The 18,096-nt window shown below is 68.1% G+C and overlaps 2 protein-coding genes across 5 annotated transcripts; both read right to left on the reverse strand.

Moving 5' to 3' along the window:
- Nucleotides 1–391: 391 nt before the first annotated feature.
- LOC123828712 (sperm flagellar protein 1-like) lies at nucleotides 392–6,382 on the reverse strand. The gene is made up of 8 exons (XM_045853815.1): nucleotides 6,289–6,382; nucleotides 5,678–5,803; nucleotides 5,049–5,164; nucleotides 3,948–4,086; nucleotides 3,145–3,232; nucleotides 2,969–3,068; nucleotides 811–992; nucleotides 392–563 (listed from the first exon to the last, which is right to left on the reverse strand). The coding sequence occupies exons 1-8, from the start codon at nucleotides 6,380–6,382 to the stop codon at nucleotides 392–394; spliced, it is 1,017 nt and encodes a 338-aa protein (XP_045709771.1).
- Nucleotides 6,055–17,251, reverse strand: ADAM8 (ADAM metallopeptidase domain 8). Of its 4 annotated transcripts, none has more exons than XM_045854584.1 (24): nucleotides 16,964–17,251; nucleotides 16,089–16,192; nucleotides 15,096–15,172; nucleotides 14,905–14,983; nucleotides 14,742–14,818; nucleotides 14,244–14,427; nucleotides 13,911–13,973; nucleotides 13,756–13,824; nucleotides 13,321–13,490; nucleotides 13,117–13,198; nucleotides 12,723–12,871; nucleotides 12,430–12,607; nucleotides 12,102–12,191; nucleotides 11,766–11,955; nucleotides 11,600–11,681; nucleotides 11,143–11,296; nucleotides 10,671–10,748; nucleotides 10,118–10,202; nucleotides 9,693–9,807; nucleotides 9,044–9,236; nucleotides 8,572–8,637; nucleotides 8,333–8,383; nucleotides 7,128–7,205; nucleotides 6,055–6,747 (listed from the first exon to the last, which is right to left on the reverse strand). In XM_045854584.1, exons 1-24 carry the CDS (start codon nucleotides 17,007–17,009, stop codon nucleotides 6,697–6,699), a joined length of 2,511 nt encoding a protein of 836 aa, XP_045710540.1. In that variant the 5' UTR covers nucleotides 17,010–17,251; the 3' UTR covers nucleotides 6,055–6,696. The 4 variants fall into 4 exon arrangements, 2 of the variants coding, with proteins under 2 accessions (XP_045710540.1, XP_045710539.1); XM_045854583.1 differs by having other exon boundaries at nucleotides 9,044–9,239; nucleotides 16,964–17,250; XR_006787539.1 differs by lacking the exons at nucleotides 6,055–6,747; nucleotides 7,128–7,205 and having other exon boundaries at nucleotides 8,338–8,383; nucleotides 11,143–11,267.
- Between the last annotated feature and the right edge of the window lie 845 nt (nucleotides 17,252–18,096).

An 18,096-nucleotide genomic window follows, 5' to 3' on the forward strand; every position in this document is an offset into this window, starting at 1 on the left:
GGCCCCCATCCCCGGGGCTGGGGGCTGCTTGCCCGGCTCTGCCCTGCCCACCCTCAGGTCAAGTCCCAGGGCCAGCTCCTCCCCAGGGATCAGGGACCCCATGTAGACTGGAAGAGGCCCACTCTGCAGGCCCAGCTCCTCCCTGACCCCCCAAAACCGCAAAGCAAACCAGGGTGAGCCGCCCATCTCAAGGGGCTGCCGCGAGGCACCGGGGACCACGCAGTGAGGGTGGCCAGCAGGGCCCAAGGCGCCTTGTCCCCGTCCTCCCGGCCCCTCGGGCAGAGGGGACCACCCGGGGGACACAGCCCCCCTCGAGCAGGCTCTCCCCCATGGGACTTCAGGTCGGGGGACACGGTGCTGCCAGTGGAGGTGGGGATGAGACCCTCCAGGCTCACAGCAGCCGGGCCCGCGTCTTCACCTCCACGCTGGTCGGGGACCCTGGGCAGCGCTGAGCCCCTGGCCCCCACACCGCCCGTTTCTGCCCACTGGTGCCCCGCACCCTGGGCACAAGGTGTCCCTCAGACCACCAGACAGCGTGCGGCCGCACGCGGGAGAGCCCCAGCCTGGGGACGTCCAGCGGGTTCACATTCAGCGTCCGGTTGACTCGGGAGCCTTCCTCTCTGGCCTCTCGCTCCCTGGGGCTCGTCCTCACGCCTGGTCACCTCCCCGACCTGCCGTCCTTCAGCTCCACTGGGGCTCCAGCCCGACCACCTTCGTGCGCAAACCTTCAGGAAAACGCGCGTCTCTGCATGGCCGACGCCCTGAGTGGGCGGTTTCCAGTCCCAGGGCCGACAGTCCAGCCAGCCCTACCGCAAGGCCGCACGGCCGCAGAGCGGGCCGCCCCGGAGGGAGGTGGACTCGGCTGCCACAGGCAAGGCCCTGTGGGAAGTGGGCCCGGGGGTCGGGGTGACAGCCACGCGGGCGCAGGGCACGGGAGGGCTGCCTGCCCCTTGCAGCCCCGGGCGGAGCAGGCCAGTGGGTTTGTGCTGACTCTGTGGCCGACCCAGTGGGACGGCAGGCACCAGGGTCACCTCTGGGAGCTAACGGTCAAGGAAGCGTCAGTGTGCAGGTGGTGTGCGGTAGGGCCGGACACTCGACACCTATAGAATTTCACCCTGGCTGGGGTGGCTCAGTTGACTGAGCGCCAGCCTTCGAACCAAAGAGTCTCGGGTTCGATTCCCCACTCAGGGCACATGCCTTGTTTGCAGCTCAGTCCCCAGGTGGGGGCGTGTGAGAGGCAACCACATGTTGATGCTTCTCTCTCTCTCTTCCCCTCTCTAAGAGTAAACAAATAAAATCTTTTTAAAAACCTATAGAACTTTATGGACCACTGTAGCCCACTAAAGTCGGTCTAGAGCAGAGATGGCTGGCCGGGTCGCTGGGTCGAGTGGGGCGTCATCCCAATGCGCCCAGATGGCTGGTTCAGGCTCCGCACCAAGTGGTTGTGCGGGAGGCGAGTGGAGCAGCAAGTCCGTGTTTCTCCCCCCTCCCCACCCCGCCCTCCTCTCTCTAAAATCAATAAATGAAATCTAAAAGGATAAACTAAATCGTTTTCTCAGGGAAAAAATCAAATGGAACATTTTCCTGAAGCACGAGGACAGCCCTGGCCACCCCCCAACCCTGGGGATGGCCGCACATGAGCCACCCCCCGCTTCCTGGAAGCTCGGGCCTCGCCCGCCACGGGCCGCAGGCAAGAGGAGCCGCCGCCGAGGGGGCTGGAAGGGCTTCTCTGCCCCCAACGCCGTGTCCAAAATGAGGTCCGCAGCGGCCGGCCCACGCCCCGGCGAGGACACTGCTGCCAGCCAGCGCCTGTGTCTCCAGGCACAGCCACCTCCCCTCCCCCCAACCCTGGAGGGGTGAGTGGCCGTCGCACCCACCCATCCTGGCCACGACCCTCCCCGGGCTGCCCTCCAGCAAGGGTCTCGAAGGGCTGCCCACGGTGGGGTGCCGGCTTCCTCCGGGGGGACTGAGAAGCCACCTGCCAGCCCTGCCCGCCCCACAGGCCCTCAGCTGCTGCCCCCACAGCCCCCCAGCGTCTGCCATCCCCCCTGAAACAGCCACACCAGTGACAATCTCTGAAAGACAGGTAGAGCTGCCGTCCCTCTGGGTTTCACAGAATCAATAGTTACACGATCCACCCACTCTGTTGGCACAGGGACCAGAGCCCGGGGCCTGGCCAGGCCAGGCAGGGGTTGCGTGTCTCCGTGGCACTTCCTCCCCGCGGCCCCTCAGCAAAGGCCAACCGCACGGTGACATCAGCTTCCTGCTTTCTCAAGAAAAGAGCGCACGGAGACCACAGCGCTCACCGGGAACCACCGGGTCACCCCCATCCCTGCCGGCTCCTTGGACGCCCAGCCGACAGGGGTGCCCTGCGCGCCTGCTCCGCCCCCACTGTCTCCGCCAGAGCGGCAGCCTGTGCTCCCACAGGGCGGCCCTTCCCTGCCAGCGAGGGGCCCGGGCATCTCCTGGCCCAGGGCCGCTGCAGACCCTCAGGCTGCTGCACGCCCTCAGAACCAGGTGCGCGGAAGAAGGCCTCTTGTGTGCCCGTGGGACCAGGCTGGCACCCTAGAACTAGGCATGCACCTTGGAGACTGTCTTCTACCCCCGATGTGGCCCCCTGGCCCTGGGCCTGCTGTCCATCCAGCACGTCGGGGTGGTGAGGCCCGTGACTGTCTGCAGCCCCTGGAACATTCGCCCTGGGCTCTGGGGACTGGGGAGGCAAGGCTGCATCCTCGTGGGGAGAGGCACCACACTCTCCCTGTGTTGCTGGGCGTGTGTAGTCGAACTGTTTTCTGAATACGGGCTCTCCCCGGTCAGAGGCTCTGCGTGTCCCACCCAACGCCATGGCCCCCACACTGGGTCCGAGCTGTGGAGAAGGGAAGGCGGTGCCTCCCTGTACCGCCTACAGCCAGCTGCTCTCCCTCCCGGATCAGGGTGTGGACATGGAGGGGCACCCCGGACACCGCACCTTGACTGTCTCTTGCAGAATGGCCAGCGCCTGCTGCTTCTCCTCCAGCAGCTGCTGCATTCCAGGGCTCGCAGCTGGGGCTCGACGGGAAGGCAAACGCCTGGCCGGCAGCCTGGCAGCTGGCGGGAAAGGGTGGCTGGGGCACAGTGGCAGAGGGTTCGAGAGACAGGGCCCACCCTTGGCACACAGCGTGTCCCGCCTTCTCCGCAGCCCTCTGACTCCAGGGGGTCTTCACCCTGGAGGGCGCCGGGGGGTGCAGCAGGCCTGCAAGTCCGCAGAACCCGCGCTGGCCTCTGCCTCAGAAGGGAGCCGGGCCCGCAGCCGCTCCTGGGGTGGGGGCAAGGCCACAGGGACAGGGCCACGCGGGCACGGCATGGCCTAATGCCACCCTGCGGTACTGCCTCCAGAAGCTTCTGTTTGCACATGTGTCCACCCTGTGTGGCCCCTGGACAGAAGCCGTGGGCTCCCACTGGGGGGGGCCGAGGCCCAGGAACTAAGAGGGCGTTGGGACTGCCCTCTCGAGCCCCTCGGAGCTGCTCCCCCGGAAGCCCACCAGCCCCATGGGCCCTGTGTCCCCCGAGCACGCCTGCCCGCCCTCACACCCCTTATAGGCCATTTCCAGGGCCAGGGGTTTGGATGCCAGCAGCATGGGGGTTGGGCGCGAGCCCCCTGACCCACAACCCCCAGTGTCAGCACTGGAGACGCCTGCATCCTGCAGAGAATTCAGAGTGGGACCTCAGACTCAGCCCAGCAGGGCTGACCCCCGACTGCGTGGCCAGCTGGCCTCCCTGCTTTTCCTAGTCACAGAGGGGAGGGGGGCGCAGAGAGGCTGGGGGACCAGGGGGCGGTCGTTCAAAGTTCCCTGGTTTTGTCACTTAATTCCTAGTTTCGCCCTCTCATTGCCAGGTCACAAGACCGTGGCCCAACGTGACAGCCAGCAGCTTCAAAGGCAGTACCTAGAGGACACGTGTGGCTGCACTGGGAGGGTCCTCGCGGATAGCGATGGCAACCACCTTTTCCCTCAGCACACACAGCATGGGCTCGATGGCCCCGGGCATGCTGGCCACCACCTCTCGGCCGTCAGCCTCTGAGACACAGAAACTCAGCTTGTGACTTCCCTGTGCAGGAAGCAGGGGTGGGGTGCAACCCTTGAGCAGTGTGGCCTGGCTGTCCTCAGAGGGGACCCTCGGATGGGGCCCCTTCTCGCCCTGCACCTGTGGAGGCCTGGTGGCCCTCCCGCTAGGGTCGAAGAATCCTGGGTGCCCTGTGCAGTCAGCTTGGTGTTCCCAGCCTGGGCCATCACCTCCCTGATGCGTGTCTCGGGGACACTGCGGCAGAGGTCACCTTCCTGCCTGAGTCACTTCACTCCGAGGAAGTCCTGCTGCTTCACCTCCAGCACCCAGAATCCGACTTCTCACCCGGCGACATCTGGCTGCAGTCACCTCCTTCCCCCGCCTCCACTTCCCTTCACAGCCCTCACCCCGGTGGGGTCCTGGGCCCCAGGCCAGGAGCAGGGCCCGCAGTGCAGTGTGCAGGGACACCAGGGGCCTCGTTCTGAGCCCTCGGTTCCCCAGAGGGACGCAGACGCTGCCCCCTGCTCCCCACTGCGGCCCCTCCCCAGCCGCAGGTCGACCCACTTCACTGTCTTGCCGGGTGCCCGGCCTTGTCCCCCACAGCACCCTTCACCCCTGATGCATCTCCCTCATCTGTCTGCCCGCCAGGCTCTCAGCCCCAGGAAGGCCGGGCCAGCCCAGGGTTAGGGTTGAGTGAGCGAGCGAGAGGGTGGTCCGTGCGGGCTGGACACACGGTCAGAAGGCAGGACTGAAACCCTAGCGAGTGGGCCTCAAGCTGACCGGTGCTGCCCTCTTGGTGGGGAACCCCCCGGAGCCCAGGTTGATGGTGAGATTCTGATGGACAGAAATACGGACGGACACTGACAAGGGAAACCCATAGCACGGACGCCACCCGAGAGCTGTCCAGGAGACCAGGAAGGGTGCGAGAGGTGGCCACCAGACCAGCTTCAGAGGGAGGGCCCTCCTGGAGCGAGGACTGGGGCCCCCCAAGGAGAGAGGCTGAGAGCCTGCCCGTTGAGAATGCTCCAGCTGCCGAGCTTCTGGTCCGTGTTGCAGGTGGGCACACGGCTGGGCAGGTCCACCAGCTGGGGGCGGATATGCTTCACGATCCCCGGCAGCAGCACTGAGGGTGGTGCTGGGGGTTACAGGTGAGCCCCGTCCACCCGGTGCAGGACCCCCTTGTTTCTTTCCATCATCAGTCTCCATGGCCCTGAGGTGGATCAGGACAGAGAGTGGAGTCCTGGGGGAGCGACCGCTGGGACCAGGGTGTGGGTGCCCAGGGCCCGGGCTGCGGGAGCTGGGCGGGGGTCGGAGGTGCTGGAGGGGACCCGGAGTCTGCACCATCGGTCCCAGACGATGCCAGGGGAGGGGAGCTGCCGAGCGACGGTGCTAAATGCACAGCGAGGCCCCTCTCCGCTGCCGCCACCTCCTCCTCCTCCCGGGCGTCAGCGCCCCCACATCGCCTCCCCCCGTTTCTCGCGTCCTGCGCACCCCTCCCGGGGCGCCCCTCACGCCCTGCTCTGCGGTTTTCAGCTCTGTGCCCGGAGCCCGGGGAGCTGGGACCCTTCGTGAGACGCTGGCCACAGCGTCTGGCCGGCCACGTCCCTCTTCGCCTCGGGGCTGCGCCAGCCCTCACCGCCGTCGCTGGAGTCCCGGGCCAGGTGGCGCTTGGGACGGCTGAGCGGGAGCCCGTCCAGCCAGGCGCAGAGGCCGCGGAGCGCGCTGGGCAACCACGGCGCCGAGGCCCGGGAGCCCAGCTTGGCTCACGGCTGATGGTTGTCGGGCCGTTGCCAGGAAACGGCGCCGGAAGGGGCGGGCTACCGAGCCGTTGCCGGGAGACGGGGGGCGGGGCGCCGGAAGGGCAGGAGTTTTGCGGGTGCTGATTGAGTTCCGCCTGGGGCTGGGGACCCTCGACGTGTTTCCGCGACGGGGCACTCGGGCTGCTCAGTTTAGGGGGTTATGATACAATCGGAGAGCAAGGAAAACATAACGTCGCCGCCTTCGTACAGGGCACGTTTTATTTTAACAAGCATTGGACCCTTAAATCTTACAAATTGAATTCCACCTTGTTGGGCTTCCATCCAATAAAAATGCATCCAGTCATTTGGAAGTTGATCAATAATTTAATAGTAAAAACTAGCTTTTCCTTCTTAAATATCAGGGAAACCGGGAAACAGGCTCCGAAGAGGGAGGGGCTTGCAGCCAGGGCGCGGCGGCGGGGTCTTCCTGCGACAAGCGTGGGCTCACAGGCGTGTGCACACGCGCGGGCCTTCCGCCTGGAGGGGTCCGGAGCAGCGGGGAGCGGGTGCAGGAGCCTCCTCCGCACGCTGGGGAAGGCCATGGCCGTTGGGAGACGCGCGCACAGGCCACTGTGGCTGACCCTGCCCCGCGGACGTAGCGAAGCGTGACCAGCACGCGTGAAAGGTCAGGAACAGCAGCAGAGTCCTGACCCAGAGGCCCTGGGCTGTGACCCTGGGGTGCTAGAGCGGGACCTTGGCCCCGAGGAAGTGGCTCTTCTGCTGTGATTTCTCAGTGAACCAAGCGGGACGGGCTCGGTGGAGGAGGGCACAGGGCTCATTGAACAGGAACACGATGCAGACAGCGGGTGCATCCAAGATGCAGCCAAGGATGCCCACAAGGCTCTGAGCTCAGCCCTCACCGCCTCTGGACAGGGGGTTGCAGAGCGACCTTTGGGCCAACAGCTCCCTTGAAGAAGGAAGAATGAAACAATAAAAACCACCTGCTACAAAACACCTGAAGGTTACTTCCTTTCACACTTCTTAAAACTTAGATTCTCAGTTCACCCAGCAGTGAGCTAGCCCTGTGCACGCAGTGGTGACGGTGACCCCACAGCCCCCCGGCTAACACTGCAGAGGACCCACTCAGTCCTCGGACCAGTAGGTGAAGGCAAATCAACAGCCGGGAGAAGCAGCCATCCCTGCAAAACCGTCTGGCAGAGCAAAGCCCAGGGTAGAGCAAACCCGCAGCTGACTTTCTCCTTCCAGCCCACGGCGCAGCCTGCTGAAGGAACGCAGCCTGCCCCCACCGGCCCCGCAGGTGGGCACTGCCCGAGGGGAGGGGCTCACCTCAGTGGGTCCAGGGTTGGCCCTTTGAGCCTGGGGCTTGACTGGTGGCACGGGGGGCGTGCAGGTCGGCCTGACCGCCTGGGAGGAAGCAGACACAGTGACAGTGGGTGCCACCTGCCCCGGCTGGAGCAGAGCTCTGTCCTGCCAAGCGCTCTGCTCTGCCCCAGACCGCAGGCCGCCCTGCTGAGCTCTCTCCAGAAAAGCCCCACCCCACACCCTCCTTCCACCCATGACCACCGGCAGAATGAAACCCAGACTAGCCAGAGACGGTCACCCTCTCCCAAGGCCCCCGCACCTCCCCTGCACCAGTGAAAAGTGTTTAAACTGCCAGAACGTGGGTCTTGGAAGCTGCAAACCAAGAATTAATGACGGAAACTCCGGGTGGGGGCAGAAGGCTGCCCAGGCCTGGTGCGGCCGGGCTCAGCCTGGTGGCACGCCCCGGCCCCCAGGATGCTGGGGTGACGCCTGGCATTTGTAGTTTTCAGTGACCCACAGGGACCCTACTGAGAAGCTGGACTCCTCACAGCCTCTGCCTGGCCATCCCCACTTTCTGGGCCACAAAGCTCTCTGCCCACTTGGTCCCCATCCTGCCTGTCAAAACCCCTCCTTAGGCCATTTTTTGCAACTTTCCGTAAGTCAGAAGTTAGTGCTGAATGAAAGTTAAGGAAAGCAACAGAGAATGTCCATTAAGTGAGGACCACAGCCAAGGGAGCTGCAGGGAGATCGACGCGGATTGTCTAAAAAGTAGTAGGAGTCTCATCTCAAAGGATCTCCAAGACCTGAGGTCACAGGGAGAGACCTGCAGGGGTCAACATCGCCAGTGGCAGGCAGGTAGACACCAGGAGCCCCCACAGGGTGCCTGGGGGCAGAGCCTGCTCCAGGAGGGGCAGCTGGTTGGGGAGCCCCGCCCTCCCTTCTCTCCCGTGCGCCAGAAGCCGCGGAGGCAGCCGCTTGCTGGAGGCGGCCTTGGTCCAGGGCCGAGGTGGGCGGGGAGCAGGCCCAGCAATGGGGAGCCAACAAGGACCGGACCCTGGGACCTGCAGAAGGGGCTCTGGGTGACCCTACAGATGGTCAGGCCAGCAGGGGAGCGCCCCACCCAGTCCTGGGGTTTGGGGTGCCAGGCAGCGAGGGGTCTGGCCCGAGGGGCAGAGCACAGGCACTGCCAAGGGGGTCTTCTGTGCGGCCAAGTGGCCAGGTCCTCTCACCTGTCTAGGCTTCAGCTCCGGGAGGGGCTTGGAGGGAGGAGCAGGTCGGAGCTGGAAGGAGGAGGAGCAGTCAGAAGCTCAGGCCCTGGACCCCTGATCTCGCTGATCAACCTTCTGAAACTGCAGTGGCTGCACCCTGGGGTCCCCAGCCCACCAGATCCAGCCCCGGGACCTCCTGCCTCCCGGGACCCAATTTTCACCACCTGGAGTGCCTGGCTGCGGGCCGTGCTGCTGCTCACCTGTGCTGGGGATTGCTGGGTGTACACAGGGACTGGGAAGGGCGGGCTGGACATGGTGGCCGGAGGCTGCAGGGAACAGGGCGGGAGCCTGGGTCTCGGGGGGCAGTGCCTCCTGGGGCTCCCCCACCACACCCACCCCCCAGCTGAGGACCCAACATTCTGCCCCTCCCAGAGGAAGGATAAAGCTCCGCCCAGCCTGACCAACACCCGCACAGCCCCTTCCCTTGACCGTGTGGACGTTCTGAGGTGGTGTTGCCTGGGCTTCAGAACTGTCCTTGGTCCCTGCAGAGGCCTGGAGCCTCAGATTCAAGTTCAACTTCCAGTTCCGTCACCAGTGCACGTGGGTCCAGAGACCGCCCGCCCAAAGCCTCCGTCCTGCCTCCGAACAGGGTGCGTGCGGAAGCGGCTCTGAGGCCCTGGGGGAGCGCCCCGGCTCAGGGGTCCACGGCCCGGGGAGCCGGCTGATGCTTACGGCAGGGGGTGGCCGCTTAGAGGTCACTGCAGAAGCCGTGGGCCTAGAGGGCTGGCCAGGGGTGGTGTGCGTGGTGGAGACCAGCTCTGGGGGGCCTACGGGGGCAGCCGCAGCTGTGCCCTTTGCTGGCCCGCTGGCCCCCTGGTAGAAGAGGGGGTTGGAGAGCCCCATGGTGGTCTTGGGAGCCACGTTCCTGCTGAGAAGGTTAGACAAGTCAATGCATCTTGGCCTCAGGGTCTGACCCAGGGGCTTGGGGGCCCCTAAGCATGGCATCTCTTGGCCTGGCCAGGGTACCCCAAGCTGCAGTGCCTGCCACCCCACACATGGTACACCACCACAGCGACTCAGAAAGAACAGCCTCATGTGTCTCGTGCTGTGGCCAGCACAGGGTCACAGTTCTTCCAGGTGGGCAGCCGGCAAGTGGGTGGTGTGGTCATCCCAAGAGAGGTGATGTCCCCTAGTGCTTCACCACATCACCAACCTGTCCCCCGCACGCGCCACCTGCCACCTGCCCCAGCCCAGCCAGAGGCCCTCCAGGCCCCACCACAGGCTCTCTTCCCCCTCCAGCAGCAGCAGGGCCATTGCCCCACAGGGCGAGGACGGGCCGTGCTCGTGGCAGACGGGCGTTGTGCAACCCAGGGGCCCTCACCTCCGTCGGATGTGGCTCCCAGCCTTGCGGTAGGCAACCACAGCCACCAGGGCGAGGCCCAGAGCCAGGAGGAGCAGCACGGGCACCAGCACGGGCACCAGGAGGCTCTCGGTCGCTGTGGGCACGTGAGGCCAGGCGTCAATAGGGCAGGGGGTGGGGAGGGCGGCCAGGGCCCTCCTGCCCCATCCCCCACCAGTGAGCATCCACCTGAGGACCCTTCTCCTGTGAGAGAAAGGGTCACAGGCCCCTGGGCCTGACCCTGGACCTGTGGGCGGGGAGCACCTGGGCCTGTGAGTCCGAGTCTCTGCGCTGACGATTCCCAGTGGTTTGGGGGCACTCGGCTCGCTTCTCCCACCCGGGTGGCCCCGTCGGACCCACCCCGTCAGGCCGTGAGGGCACGGAGGCCCTGGGGAGTGAGGCCCTACCTGTGCGAGCTTCTGCCACAGGCTCCGCGCAGCGGGGTGGGGCCCAGCCCGGGTTGCAGTGGCACTTCCCCTTGTGGTTGCACACCTGGGGGCAGCCAGGCATCAGGAGGGGCCCTCGGGGCCCACAGAGGCCCCGGGCCCAGCCTTGGCCGGCGAGGGGCTCTGCTGTGACCCTGCTGACAGGGACAGGCCCCCGAGTCCAGGGGCCCAGGGCTGTCACACAGGCAGACAGCAGCAGCCCCTCACCCAGACACCAGACCCCAGAGGGCTTTCTGGGCAGAGGAAGGGTGGACAGCCCTCCCCAGGAGGCTTGGGGTCTGCTCCAGACTCTTGTTTCAAGCTCTCAGCGATCTCCCGTCTGTTCCCCACGTCACAGACATGTCACTGAAAACTGGCGCTCTCGCCCCTCCCAGAATAGAGCAGAGCAGCCCACGTGTCCACAGGCCCCATGGTGGCCCACAGACCCCTGCCCACTCCAGGCCCCTGCCCTCTGTCCCCCGGGGCTCGTCCTAAGCACGGCCCTCGAGTCTCCTTCACCCCAAGGCCCACGCACCCCGCGGCCGCTGCACTGGGCGGAGCAGTTTCTGGATCTGTAGACGTGCAGGTCCTGGCACAGCCCCCTCCAGCAGACCTGGAGGGCGGAGAGGCCTCGTCAGGCAGGACCCCCACCCTTGCCCCCCCACTGCCCCAGCAGCCAAAGCAGACCCGAAACCTGCAGGTGAGCTTCGGGGAGGGGCAGCCGTGGCCACCGTAGCCAGGGTGGCCTTGTCTGCCGCCCACTGCTGCCACCAGGGCCACAGAGGACCGGTGCCCCTGTCCCCTGGGGGACCTGCAGACTGGAAGGTCTTCGAACCACATTAACTGGGCTTCCCCGGCGCCTCTGCACTCCCGAGTCTCTCCTGAGGACGGGGAGGGGCCCGCCCACACGTCCCTCCACCCACACGTCCCTCCAGCGGCCAGCGCCCTGCTCTGGGCTGCGTCCGGGACCCCCGGGGCCGCGTGCTGCCCTGCGTCCGGTCACTCACCCTCTGGTCGCCGCACTTGGTGCCGTCGAGCACTCGCTCGTACTCGGGGCTGCCCTCCAGGCTCAGGGCCTGGCAGGAGTTGAGGGAGATGGTGCAGGAGCTCCGCCCCGGGGGCACCTGCCCACCTGCACAGAACAGGATGCTGCACGTGGCCCTGTGGACGGAGGCACTTGCCGTGGGGCCCGCCCTGCTGGGCCTGCTGCTCTGTGCACGCCGATGCGCTCGGGGGGCCAGGGAGCTGCTGGGGCCTGAGGCCCAGGACCCCTGGGTGGGCTGTGGGGCTCACTGGCGGGGTGCCCACACCCCCAGACACAGTGGCCCGCCCTCCCTCCCACGAGGGCAGCACGGGCAGGCCCCTGCCCCTCTGTACGGGGGACCTTCGTGGGCGACCCCCCCCCCCCCGCCCCGCTGGGGATGTCCCCGGAGCCCGGGGACTCAGGCTTGGCTGGACACTCACCCTGCAGAGCCAAGGGGGCCACCGCTCCTGCAGCCCGGCAGGAGGCTGTAGGAGTAGCACCGCTCCACCGCGGCCCGGCTGCCTGTGGGGGCCGCAGGTCAGTCCTCCGGCTCGAGACCCGCGCCCCCCCCAGGCCCACAGCGGGTTCCCTGGCAGCCCGCCTCACCTGGCCCCCACAGGTCCCGGCACTGCTGGGACCGCGTAGGGCAGACCCCGCCGGAGCAGTAGCCCCCCTCGCAGAGGGTGCCGTTCTCCTGGAAGGCGTCCTCCGGGCAGGCCGGCTGGCGGCCGTCACAGTGCTCCTCCAGGTCACAGGCGTCCTTCCGGGGGCGGCAGAGCTCGCCAGCCGGCTTCACCTGGCCCAGCAGAGCGGAGCTCACGGAGGGAACGGCAGGCCCCAGACAGACCCATGCCTGCTGCTCGGTCCCCGCCGTCCCCCGGACCCCTGCCCACCCACTGACCGCGGGGCACAGCTGGGCCGGGGGCGGGAGTGGGGGCTCACCTTGCACTGGTGGCAGCAGGCGCCGTGGGCGCACTCGGCCCCGTGGGCCAGCCGGCAGGTGGTGGCGTTGCAGCAGTGGTTCTGACAGTCCTGTGGGGCGGGGGCCCTGCTGAGGGGCTGAGCACTGGGCCTCCCCCCACGACCCGCCCTGGGGGGGGGGCGGGGCCTTCCTACGGGCCCCTCCTGGTCACTGTGGGTGTCAGAGGGCCGGAGCCCGCTCCGACGGTGGCCGTGGGCCCTGCGGGCGCCCAGCGGGTCAGGCCCGGATGTCCTAACCTGCAGGACGGAGACCCGGGCTGGTGCAGGTGGGGGGCGGCGCCGGCCGTACCTGGGGCTGGCCGCAGTCACACTGCTCCCCGCGCTCCACAAACCCATTCCCGCACACGGGCCCGCCCACCAGGCGGTCGAGGTCGGGCTGGTTGGCCAGGCAGGTTTTCGGGAGGTTTTCCATGAACGTCTGCAGGTCGGCCCGGCTGCACTGGCTGAACATCTTGGGGTACGGGAACCTGGGGGGAGGGGTGTCTCTCAGGAGGAGGGTGGGCGGCGGGCAGGCCGGCCGTGCCCCAGGACCCCCGCTCTGCGGCACCTCCCGCCCTCCGGCCGGAAGGGGCCAGGCCTCACCCGATGCTGGCCGCCATGACGCACTTGCCGTCGCGGGGGGGCGAGGGGCAGTAGCAGCCCGGGACCTTCTCGTCGTGGTTCATGCCCAGGTTGTGGCCCATCTCGTGGGCCAGGGTGCACGCCACGCCGATGGGGTTCGTGGTGTGGTCCTGCCAGGAGACGGTGCTGACCGGCGCCTCCCGCTCGGCCCAGCCCCCCGCGGCTGGCCCGGCCGCCCGAGCGAGGCCGGTGCCCCTTCCCGTCAACGGCTCGTAAAGCGAATCCCCTCCCGAAGAGGCCGGGCGCGGGCGCAGCCTGGGGACCAGCAGGCGGGCCTGAGCCCTGGCGTCCCCCCAGCAGGCGTCCCCCCTCCAGCTCTGAGCGGGGCTCCCCGCACGGGCCGGGCCCTCCGCACCTGGTTCACAGCCCCTGAGTGCCGGGAGCACATGGTGGACACCTTGGCCAGCCCCACAGTGTTGCCGTTGAAGTCGATCCCGCTGGAAACAAGAGCGGTGTCTGCAGGCGGACACCCCGGGGTGGCCACGCTCCCGAGGCCCCAGCACTCCGCCGCCCTTCCTGGCGGCGGCCCTTCCAGCCGCGGTCGCGCAACGCCACTCACGTGATGAGCTGAGCGTTGTCGTGGGCGTGCCGCCCCGCCAGGCGCTGCGTCCGCCAGGCCAGGAAGTTGTCCAGCGTGGTTTCGGCGTTGGAGCTGACCTCGATCTCGTCCTTGCCGGTCCACATCTCCAGGCCCACCAGGACCACCCGGAAGCCGAGCCCCTGATACAGCTGCGGGAAGACGGCGCGTGGGTCGGGCCCCCAGACGAGGCCAGGCCCCCGGCTGGAGAGAGGGGCAGGGCCCCGGCGGCAGAGCCTCGGGCGGCTTGGCTGCCTGTCCCCACCCCGCCCCCCGCCCCCCAACCACCGGGGTCTCTGTCAGGGTGGGTGACTCCAGGCCCGGAATGGGTCTGTGTTGCTGGGAGCCTGGCATCCCCTGCGGTGGAGGAGCCCCTGGCAGACCCTGGGGCACCCTCAGGGTGAACCCAGTCCCCACCTTGTCCACGTGGTTCACCACCTCCAGCACCCGCCTGCGCACGGCTGCTGTGCTCCCCAGCCGCTGGAACTGCAGGACAGCAGACCCTCAGCCGACAGCCGACAGCCGACAGGGGGCACCCGTGCCGCCCGCCCTCCCCCACCAGCCCAGGGCACCTCTGCGCTGTCTGTGACCATATACAGCTCCACGTAGTGGGTTTCTTGGGACCATGGTCCGTTCTGTGAAGTGGCAATGAGAAGCCGGTCAGCGGCCCCAGCCACAGCCCCCCTGACCTCAGCCCAGTCTCCACGCTGACCATCTCTCGGGACCCCTGCTCGCTTGGGGTGGGGGGCCTGTCTGCAAGGCACCAGCCCTCCCTGCAGCTGCTGGGCAGAGCCGGGCCCGCGGGCCAGGGGGCGGTGGGCAGCGCGCTCACTTCGCCGCGTGCACAGGGGGCCTGGGGCGGGCTCGACCACCTGGACAGGGACGCAGCCGGGCGGGGACCTTACCCGGGGCCTGAAGGCGGCGGAGGTCCGCGGGCTCAGGAGGCTGTCCAGGCTGGTGTTGCTGACCCCGCAGGTCCCGGCCTCCTGCCGCAGGTACTGGGGCTCGTAGAGTGCATGCTGCCCCTCCTCCCCGCCTCCCGGCAGCGGCTCGATCAGGTGGACGTCTGAGCCCACCCTGAAAAAGCCCCTGTGGGCAGAGGGGGGCAGGGGGCCCCAAGTCAGTGCCCCGCCCCCTGCACACTGCCCAGGGAGGGACAGAGAGGCTGGAGGGACAGGAGGCCCCTGCTCTGCTCTGGGACATGCTGGGGACAGTGTCCAGGGCCCTTGGGAGCCTCGAGCGTCAGGAGCCTGTGACTCGTGAGAGAAGCCCGGACGCCCAGGAGCAGCAAGGTGTCTCTCAGTCTGGCCCCTCTCCCTGGGCTCAGTTCGCTGCCCTGGACGGCCAGGGGTGGCGCCGGGGCCCTGACCTCCTGAGCCCGTGCCCGGGCCGGCAGCTCTCACCTGAGGCCGTCACAGGTGCTGAGACTGGCAGCGGAGTGTGGCTGCCCCTCCACGTGGCCCTGGTAGAAGCAGTGGTCCTGCGGAGGGTGGGCGAGTGTGAGGGCTCTGCTGGCCTCGCCCCCGAGCCCCCTCGGCCACCCCGGGAGGGCTGCCCGGGCCGTACCTGCCCCTGCAGCGGCTCGGTCACCTGGGAGCCGTTGGCAGCTGTGTAGGTCTCCATGTAGCTCGAGGCCACCAGGTCCCTAGAAAAGAGCCACCGTGGGGCCCGGGCCCTGCCTGCCACCCCGAGGGGGTCCTCCAGGGAGCCGGGGGCCCAGGACACAGGGTGCTGTGGGCAGGCCCAGCCCTACTCACCTGTTCTTCCGCAGGTGCAGGGTGACGTTGCGCCCCCGGGTCCTGAGGACATAACTCACGCTCTCTGGGTGCAGGTCCTGAGCCAGGAAAACAGAAGGGGTCCAGGGTGAGGGCCTGCCCCGGGCTGGGCCCCCTCAAGGCTGGGGCAGGGCTCAGCGGGTGGGACTGCAGCCTGGCCCAGGCTCCCAGCCTGGAAGCCCTTGGGGGGCCCTGGGGGTCACTCAGCATCAGGGTGGTGAAGGATGCTGGGCCAGGCCGGGCTGCATGCAGGGGTCCTGAGCAGGCCTCAGTTTCCCCACCTGTCCGCACAAGGACGACGATGACGCCCCTCCCCCAGGAAGCGAGGGGATGGGGGACGCAACCCAACAGGTAGCATGGGGCGGGAGGGGGAAGCCCCTGCGGCCCAGGCGTCCTCCCCCTAAGAGGTCCTGCCTTTCCCTGCCCCTCGCCAGGGACACTGTGCACCTCGCCTCCAGAGTGGGGTGAGGGTCCAGGGGCTCAGGGCTCTTCCTAGACAGCGAGGTCAGGACAGGGCTGCCCCCACCTCGGGCAAGCACAGCCTGTCTCACACACACTCCCCACCCCCCAGCTCCAGGAGTCACCTGGGCCAGTCCTGGGGAATCCCAGCCCAGCCCCAAAGGCCCCAGGAAAGGTGTGTCGCAGGCACCTTGTGCACAGGCTCCCGGGGAGCGGCCCACCCCGCCCCTCCAGCCTGAGGAGGAACTTGGCTTATCACAGCGGGTGAGACTGGGGAGTGGCCTGGGCCTCGGGGCTCCTGGGAGAGGCAGAGCAGCCCACAGGGAGAGGCAGGGCTGGGGAGGGGAGGCCCTGGGGGGAGGGAGCCCCCTCCCGAGAGGTCTGCTCCAAAGCGCAGAAGCCCACCTGGCTCTCAGGCTCAAGGGTGGCCCCTCGCAACCCTGTAACAGTCGGGCCCCGCAGGGCCAGGAGGGAACCCCCACCCCACTTCCAGGCCACTTTCCGGCCGAGACTCACCAAGCCGGAGGGCAGCGCTCGGCGGGTCCGGGGCCCCGGCAGGCGCTGGGGCCACACCACCTCGTACTGCTCCACGTGGGGCAGCCGGGCGCTGGGGGCGGCCACTGCGGGGGAAAGGGGTCAGCCTGTGGCACGCCGAGCAGCTGCCTCCTGCGCTGGGCGCCCCTTCCCAGGGGAGACAGCATGGGGTCCGGCATCAAAGGCAGCAGGACCCCCACCCTGGCCAGGTCCGGGGGACCCTGCCCCTAGCCAGCCCCTGCAGGAGCCCACAGGCCCCGGGCCGGAGGCTTGCCCGCCCTGCACTCTCCGCCCCAGTTGCCTGGCCAACGGCCCACCTCCCTGGCACCAACAGACAGCAGGCAGGCCGCAGCCGCCCGAAGACCCTGTCCTTCCTCTTCACAGACGGGTGTGTCTCTGTGGCCACTACCTCGTCAACCTCAGGAATGCGGGGCCCCGGGGGCCCCCAGCCCTGCGGCCCCCAGCTGCTCTCCTGGCTGCCTCTGGCGTGGGGCGTGGAGCTGAGACGTCTCAGGACCCCAGCCCAGGAGGTTCTGGGGGCGGGGTGGGGGCAGGGCCAGCAGCCCCCCTAGCCTGCCCCAGGCCGGAGCAGGACCCAGACAGCCCCCCTCAGCTCCAGGGCCCCTCAGTCCCCCTCCCGGCAGGACTGGGGCCCCGGGAGCAGCGGGTACCCACCCCAAGACCCACGGAGGACGTGTTCGGTCCCGGCCCCAGGCACTGGTCTCCCCAGTTCCCTCTCGGAGGTCAGTCTGTCCACCTCCCAGAGCCTCCCTGCTGAGTGACCACCCGGGGCTGGCCCAGAGCACAGCTCTGTTGAGGCCAGGTGGCCGGCCCTCCCGGGACAGGGGCTCACTCACCCTGCAGCCACAGCACTCCGAGCAGCCACAGCCCGCGGCGGCACATGGCCCCGGTGAGGGCCGGGACCTGGGGGGCCGGGAGCACGGCTAGGGGTCTGGGACTCTGGGGGCTTGGGGTCCCAGGAGGGGGGTCTGGAGATGGGGAGGGGTGGGGTCTGGGGTCCTGGGGCACGGACGACGATCCGGTGGCTGGGGAATGAGGATGGGGAGACAGGGCTTCAGGGCTCGGGGTCCGAGGGTGCAGACAGGGACCCAGGGACCTGGGGGCTGAGGGGACGCTGAGTGCGGCTCTGCTCTCGGAGGCATCCGGTGTCAGCCCCGGGCTTTTAGGCACTTCCCCGCCCCTCCCCGCCCCGCCCCACCCCGGCCTGCCCCAGCACCAGCCCTCACCCACTACAGACCGCCGGGGGCGGGGCCTCGGCACCTCCGGGAGGGAGCCCAGCCCCCCTTCCCGTCCTTCCTGCCCTGTGGCTCCTCGGGTCCCCTGGGGCCCAAGCACCGCGTCTGCTGCCCAGCACGCAGAGAGCCTTCACAAAGGTGGACCGAGTTCAGGCCGAGGGAGGTGACTGGGCTGTTCTGGCAAGGCTGGGCCTCGGTGGGAAAGTGACCCGTGGTGAAAGACTGTCTGGAGGGAGGGGTGTAGAAAATGGGGTGCCCCGGCTTTCCAGGCAGAAGGCTCCTGCAGCACCTGTGAATCCAGCCAGGCCATGGCCCTGCTCTCCTGGGCCCGGGGGGCCTCCCTGGGGAGGGGGCACCTGGGGATCCAGCCCACACCACCTTTGCAGACTCCACTCTGCACAGAGGCCCCTCCCAGTGGGGTGGTCCCTGCTGGGCTCCAGGGGTCCCCACACAGCACCTGGGGTAGCCTGCCCTCTCTGTTCTGCCAGGTGGGGCCACCTGATGCCAGCCTGCTGTTTGAGGCAGGTCCGGATGGTTCATCCCCTGGAGACCTGGCCTGCAGCAGAGCCCGGTGGGTTCGCTCCACATTCCGTACATGCTCCTCGGGACGCTGAGGTGACAGGCTGTGGTGTCCCCAGACCAGAGGTCACAGTTCAGTGGACCACTACTTCCCCCAAAAGGAATGGCATGAAGAGGTGGGAGGGCTGGCAGGCTTTGGGGCGTCTTGGGCAGAG

The sequence above is a fragment of the Phyllostomus hastatus genome, unplaced genomic scaffold (assembly GCF_019186645.2).
Source record: "Phyllostomus hastatus isolate PE091 unplaced genomic scaffold, TTU_PhHast_1.1 phas_scaffold_1066, whole genome shotgun sequence".
Taxonomy (NCBI): domain Eukaryota; kingdom Metazoa; phylum Chordata; class Mammalia; order Chiroptera; family Phyllostomidae; genus Phyllostomus; species Phyllostomus hastatus.